Source organism: Eurypyga helias, unplaced genomic scaffold (genome assembly GCF_000690775.1).
Source record: "Eurypyga helias isolate BGI_N326 unplaced genomic scaffold, ASM69077v1 scaffold18859, whole genome shotgun sequence".
Classification (NCBI taxonomy): domain Eukaryota; kingdom Metazoa; phylum Chordata; class Aves; order Eurypygiformes; family Eurypygidae; genus Eurypyga; species Eurypyga helias.
This window is the reverse complement of record NW_010271576.1, coordinates 1-6,927: the sequence shown is the minus strand read 5'-3', so window position 1 is coordinate 6,927 and position 6,927 is coordinate 1. Positions and strand designations below refer to the sequence as shown.

The 6,927-nt window shown below is 55.9% G+C and overlaps 1 protein-coding gene across 1 annotated transcript; it reads right to left on the bottom strand.

Moving 5' to 3' along the window:
* Window positions 1-2,293: 2,293 nt before the first annotated feature.
* Window positions 2,294-5,532, bottom strand: LOC104515037 (ras-related protein Rab-18-B-like; the record flags this gene model as incomplete). Its single annotated transcript, XM_010158868.1, is given in 4 exon segments — window positions 2,294-2,469; window positions 3,326-3,392; window positions 4,366-4,484; window positions 5,403-5,532. Coding segments are annotated over 4 exon segments (492 nt in total), but the record flags the coding sequence as incomplete, so codon positions are not given.
* Window positions 5,533-6,927: the final 1,395 nt, after the last annotated feature.

The window sequence follows — 6,927 nt, the reverse complement described above, 5'->3', positions numbered from 1 at the left end:
CCCATCCACCCCCAACTTCTAACTCCCCCCGAGGAGTTGGCTGGGGCTGTTTGGGAAGCTCCGCTCCCGTAGCGTCGAGGCAAGGGGCTTGTCCAGGCGACCGTTTTGGAACAGCAGAGACCAGTTCAGCGCCCTGCCCTGCCCGACATCCCCGCCTGCCCGCGCACACAAGCCAGGAGCCAGCAGGAAGACCGAGGCCGGAGCGGGATGTACTGGCACCTGTTCCTGACGCTATCTACCAGTGGCGTTTATGGGGAACATCGGAACAAACCAGCAGCAAAACGCAGCTGCGGCGCAGCCGCCACGAGCACCGAGACCGCACAGCTCTTTCCCAGAGACGCAGCCCTGCGACTCAAATTGCTGATGGGGTTTTGCTGTGCTCCCCTCGCCCCCTCTTCTGACTCCCCAAGGCTTCCCCATCACTTCCAGACTTCGTAGGGCAGTGTTACTGAAGGAAGGAGCTGTGACTAAAGGCACCCCAGCACACCTTCGTGGAAGCACTAGTAAACTGGTGTTTCTACAAACCACACCGAGGTGCCTCCCTGCCAAGCAGCCGCCGTTCCCTCACTGCCAGCAAGCCTCCCCAAAAATCAAAATGACCTGCTCCTCCACAGCCCTGTCCTGGGTTTTCTGCTCCGCTTGCCTCTAGCCCAGTTATAAACGGGAAGGAACACATCTGGAAGCACGTCGTCTGGCTAACAGAATTGTATCTGCAGGAGCTATGCGTGTATAGAGAGAAAGAGCTGCCAACGCCCAGGCTCAGCCGCGTTCCCTGTCCCCCCACGACCCCGCCATTCAGCGAGACACCGGCTCAGTGTCTGGCAGCGCCCAGGGCCGTGCTGCCCAGGGTGCCCAGCCCAGCCCAAGCCAGGCTCAGCCCGCAGAGCTGTACTCCCTTGGGTAGAGCACTGCCGGCCGCAGGCACCGTGGAGCGGACGGTCCCCGCACCCCGCGGATCTAAAAGCATAACTGCATGCAGCCAGCAGGAACAGGGCACGCGGTGAAACTGCGCGGCGAGCGAAGGAACACGTACGGCGCACGGGGGTTCCCGGGCAGGACGAGTGGCACGGGCGCCAGACTCGGCCTGGCGGGAAGTCTTCGTGAGCAGCGCGTTTTACGGGAAACTGGCTTTAGCCCTGGAACGGCTGAAGGACGGCGGGAACCGGGGTTTGCTGAGAACCCTGTCAACTGCAGAAGGGACGCAGAGCGCCAGCCACCCGCCCGGATCCCCATTTCACCCTGGGAAGAGCAGCGAGGGGCGACCTGTGGTGTCAAGCAGCGGAGGGGCTTTTCTCCCACCAAACCTTAATCGAGACGCCTCTTCACTACAACCCGGACATGGAGTAGTACAGCAGCCACTCCACCTGCCTGTGACCATCCCAGATGGGGAAACGTCAGGGCGAGGTGACTCCGGACCGTGAGCCTGGAGTGCGTGAAGACCCCTGTGCCCTCCGGGAAAGAGCCACTTTTCAGGAACATTCCAAAACACAGCAACTCCTTTTTCTACGCTGAGAGGAACTTCAGAAAAACTGGTTTTCAGGAGAATATGGCTGATGGCAGGGAGCAAGAGAGCGATGCTCTCGGCAGCACCCAGATCTCGGTAGTGAAAAAGCTGACAGTAACCAGGGAAACTCCAGGGAAACCAGTCTCCTGTGATGAAAGGCTGAGAGTTGGGGGTGTTCAGCCTTGAAAAGAGAAGGCTCCGGGGAGACCTTACTGCAGCCTTCCAGTGCCTGAAGGGGGCTACAAGGAAGCTGGGGGGGACTTTTCCCATGGGCAGGGAGTGACAGGACAAAGAGTGATGGGTTTAAACGGAAAGAGGGAGATTGAGATTGGACATCAGGAGGGAATTCTTCCCGGAGAGGGTGGTGAGGCACTGGGACAGGTTGCCCAGAGAAGCTGTGGATGCCCCCTCCCTGGAAGTGTCCAAGGCCAGGCTGGATGAGGCTTCGAGCAACCTGGTCTAGCGGAAGGTGTCCCTGCCCATGGCAGGGGGGGGGGCTGGGGGGGGTTTTAAAGTCCCTTCCAACCCAAACCGTTCCATGATTCTGTGAAACACCAGAGACAGCCGTGTCGCAGAAAGGAGAAATGGTATTTTGTTAACAGGCAGAAATGGATTTTGCTAACCCATTTGGGGTTTGAATCTACACAACTGGTGGCAGATCAAAGAGCACGGAGTAGTGCTTGGAATTCCTCCCCACCCCCTGTTGTGGTTTTGGGGTTTTTTTGCTTTACTTTGGTTGTAAAGAAAAAGAGACTCCATGCCATTTGGAGAGAGCAGCCACCTGGAGGATTACGGAAGCGGACAGTAGGCACCACACGAGCTTTTATCCTGCTGTGCTGAAGATTCCATTAGCTGGACGCCCCGTTTTGCTCTGCTTTTATCCCAAAGCCCTGGGGTCTGCAGAATCTTTATGGCAAGTTCCTCAAAGGCATGTTGCACTCCATCCTGCGTCTTGGCACTGGTCTCTGGTGGAGGGGAAAGAAGGGGCAGGGGGAGGGGGAAGTATTTTATCTCAGTTGCAGGGAGTATTCTGCTTCGTGGGGAGTTTTTCTGGGACCAGAGAGAAGATCTAGTTTCCTTCAGGAGCCAACCTCCCTAAAAGCAAACTTCGACTGGATGTGATAAACAGAAATGCATCCCAGTCACATCTCTTTTTTCCACCTAAAAAAATTCCACAGCTTCCCATTCTCTCCATAACGGAGCAACAGGAATTGTCCTCAGGTTGGGGTAGTAAATCTACAAGATAATGATTCCACAACTAAGCTGGGAAGCAAAGTGCAGAAGGAATGGCAAGTTTTCCCCTACGCATTTGTTCCAGTTTGCTCTGGAAACCTTTTTCAAGAAGGTTCACCTAAAAGGTATTCAAAAACCCCAAACCACATCCCAGAACCCCAAACCCCACACAGCTAGTTCCCTGCCCTGGCATCTTCGCATTGCACGTTTTACTGCTGGTCTGAGAATACTGGGTTTTAACGCAGCTGCGCCAGAAACCCAGCAACAGAAAGATGGCCCAAGGTCCTTGGTGACATCAGTCAGGAGAAAAATTCCAGTTTTCTAGGTTCCGAGTTAAAAGAAGCCCCACTAGTTTCAAGAGACTACAAAATCCACGCCTCCAGGGCACGCGGGGTCCATCTCTTTCAAAGCACAGTACTTCCGACTGCAGCCAGCACCGAGTGCCCCTGGAAGAAAGACCTACACGCACGCAGCTGAAGGGAGAACAAGGAATTCGGGCTGTCAAGGCAACACTGCTGTTGGCTTCACTCCTGCCTAGCAAGACCCCACTACACACGGTGTGCAGGGCTTCAGCACTCAGTTCCATACCTATGAAAAGCAGCGAGTGTTTCCTAGCAAACTGGAGTCCTTCTCTTCTCTCCACTTCGCGATCCGGCTGCGGAGACAAATAAAGAACATGACTACAACAGGCCACGCTGCACACCTGGAAAAGCACCACTGCAGCAGTGAAGTTTTGCTGAAAAGAAGGTCTGTAAGACTACAAAGTAACAGCAACTGGATTTTCCCACCCTCCAGACAACTTCCCGATAGGCTGAGGGGGGGTCAAAATGAACAGTGGCAAAATCCAGTCAGTAGGTGATGAATGCGTTGCTATCCTCAGAATCAACGAGGAGCAAGATCCACACCAGAAAGGGGGTGTCAGTAGGCAAACAGCTGAAAAGGCACATCAAAGGATCTGAGAATGGCCAGAATCACAGAATCACAGACTGGTTCGGGTTGGGAGGGACCTTAAAGCCCACCCAGTCCCACCCCCTGCCATGGGCAGGGACACCTTCCGCCAGACCAGGTTGCTCGAAGCCTCATCCAGCCTGGCCTTGGACACTCCCAGGGATGGGGCATCCACAGCTTCTCTGGGAACCTGTCCCAGTGCTCCCCATCCTCTGCGGGAAGAATTCCTTCCCGATATCTAATGTAAACCTCCCCGCTTTCAGAAGAGAGCCTAGTTCAGGGCAGCCACACTAGAAACCTCTTGCAGTGAAACATCCAACTATGCAGCAGGCACCTCAGACACATCAACACACAGCACCCTGCGCCCAGCCCCTTCCCCAGCTCCCCAGAAGAGTCTGGTCAGAAGGGGAGCAGCAGTGACGCTGCTGCTCCGCGGTTAACCCCAACGGCAACGGCAGTTCCTAGGCAGAACTCTCGCTCTCCTAAAGACCCATCAGCTGCTCCAGCAGAGTTTCCACCACAGTCATGACCCTGATATGTGCCAGGAGCGAGGCGGCAGCGGAGCCCGCTTAGCCCTCGTTCCCGCGCAGGGGTGCTCGCGTCGGCACTTTGCGCACATCCGCGCCGTCAGGACCGAGTAACCTGCGGAAGGGCACAAGAGGGTGCATTTCTAAACTGACCTTGTCGGTTTTATTGCCAACCAGCATCTTCACAGCGTTGCCATCAGTGGAATACATTTCCAGCTCACTCAGCCAGCTCTCCAGTCCCACAAAAGTGTCTTTTCTTGTGACATCATACACTAGTAACGGAGGAAGAGGAGAGAACAGCTGTAGTCTTGAACGATGTTTACTTCATTATGATAGAACTAGCTGACTACGCTCCCCCCACCCCACGAAGTGCAGCATTAGGGAGTTACGGAAAGACGCCTCAGCCGTATTCTCTTCCCAGAGCTGGAACACCCTGACTGTGCTCACACCAAGTCACCAGGGAGCACGGAACACGAGCACCTCTGCAGCAGCAATCGCATACCCATTACTATTCTGGATGGGCCACGGGGAGTATTTTAAAGTAAGAGGTGTTCTGTCCCCTTGCGTAACGTGTCAGCGCAGCACTGCTGCTGAAAAGGCAGATTCTGACTCAAAAGTGACTTTTAGTCACCGGTACCGTCGTAACGGCATTCGCTTGATCACTCGGGTTTAACCAGCTGCATCCTAGGCAGGAAGGACGCGCCGTGCAGCAAGGTGTTTGACTCAGCCCCCAAGAAGAGCCCCTGCTTTTTCCGATGGGTGCTGTCATGCACAACGGCACAAGCCACCCACAACCTGTGCTACAAACCTCATGTCTTACAGTCATCAGATCAATAGTTTCTGGGGAAAAAAAAAGTAAAAACATTGGGGGTGGGGAAGGGACAACAGACAAAACACCCATTTGCCTTACTGCCAGAAACTCAGTGAAGTAATTACTACAAAGCCAATAACGCGTCCGCTCAGCAGCTCGCGGTGTAACACCCGGAGCTTTAACTGAAAACACTCTGGAGAAGCCTCTCCTGCCAGCGGCACCCTCTGCTCCGTCTGGGCTAACGACCCAGCGACGCTGTAAAACCCATAATCCTCCCTTTGATCCGCCCAGACAACCTCCCGTGTGGAGACAGTCTCCTTTAGGCTGTCACAAAGCCCGCGCTCTTTGCGATGGTGTTTTTCTGCCACGCGCCTCCTACCTAAAACAACCCCTTGGGCTCCTCGGTAGTAGCTGGGAGTCAGCGTTCTGAAGCGCTCATGCCCCGCCGTGTCCTACAGAGAGCAAGAGAACAAACACCACACACAAGCACAGCGCACACGTCGAATCAACTGCACTCGGGACAAAAAGGTGTCTCAAGCCACGCGAGGCGCCGTGCCGTCTTTCCTGGTCAGCCAGGATGCGTGAAGCCGTGAGACGGCACCATGAAGGGAGCGGGCAGAGAACGAGCGGCAGCAGCAGGAAAGGGATGAGGAGGGTAGAAAAGCACAGAGAAGACTCGACTGAAGGTTAAAGCAGAAGTCGCAGACACCTGTAACATGAGTGAGGCGACCGGAACGTCGCAGGACCCAAGAGTAACGCCCGAGCAGCCGCTGCTGTGTGCTCAGCACCAACCAGCTCAACTGACCGAGGGCAGGAGGAACTGCCTTCCAGCAAGAGACACTGCAGAAAGGGAGATGCACTGGGTCCAAAACTCCCCTTTGCTCCTCCACAGCAGGAGGATCCTGTTAGGAGGAACTACTCCAAGTCTGCCAAGACGGTAAGTCTAAAAGCAGTAGTTTCTTTCCATCATTGCTGCAGCGTCTCGGGCCTGCGAAAGGGTTCCTGAGCGCAGCAGGAACTGTGGCAGCCCCCAGCACAAACCACGGGGAGGCAGAAGCGGGATGCAAACCTACCTGTCACCCAAGCCAACGTATTTACGTATGGTTACCAAGGACCAACAGGTACATTTTTTACCTCTTTCTTCGAGAAACTCACTTGACAATATATGTACCCATTTTGGGTCATGGATACTGAGGAGGCTCCACCCCTTGGGTCAGGCACACGTGGGCACTAAAGCAGGAGCCTCTCCTCGACCTGGTTTTACTGTACACGTGTCAAGGTTTTCAACATCCCCCACGGCACTGGGTCTGTCCCAACAAGCAGTTTTCCCTATGCCGTCCGGCTGCTGCAGAAGCTCCTTCTCCAGCTGCGCAACCTGTGCCAGTTCTGGCCTGGCTTCCCCTTCCGCGGCGAGGAGACACCGTCCCTCGCAGCCGTCGGGGCCAACGTCTCGTTGTCACTCTCGGAAAAGCTTTGTCCCCGCACAGGATGTTCAAACGCCCACGCCTGCGCTGGCACAGGGAGGGCGAGCATCGCTCCTGCTCTGCGCACGAAGCGGGAGCGAGGAGCAGAAACAGCAACTCGGGTGGGCACCCTACTGCTCTAGTTCGCCCCAGCCCAGGGCTCGTCGGCGCCCTCCCGGTGCCTTTCCCAGGTGCTGGAAATAAGCGCCAGAAAGTTCAGGACAAACGCTCGAGTCTCCCAGCAAACCCGGACCAACCTTCCCAGCGGGGCGGTTTGGGTGGGGCTCTTCCATGACCTTAACCGAGACGGAGCTCCTGTTCCCGGTGCGGTCTCCTCCCGGAACCGCTGCGCATCCCTGGGGGACTCACCGCCCGGAACGGCTCTTCCCGGCGGTTCCCAGGCCACGGCCTGTCCCGGGGGGGCTGCTGGGGCAAAGCCGC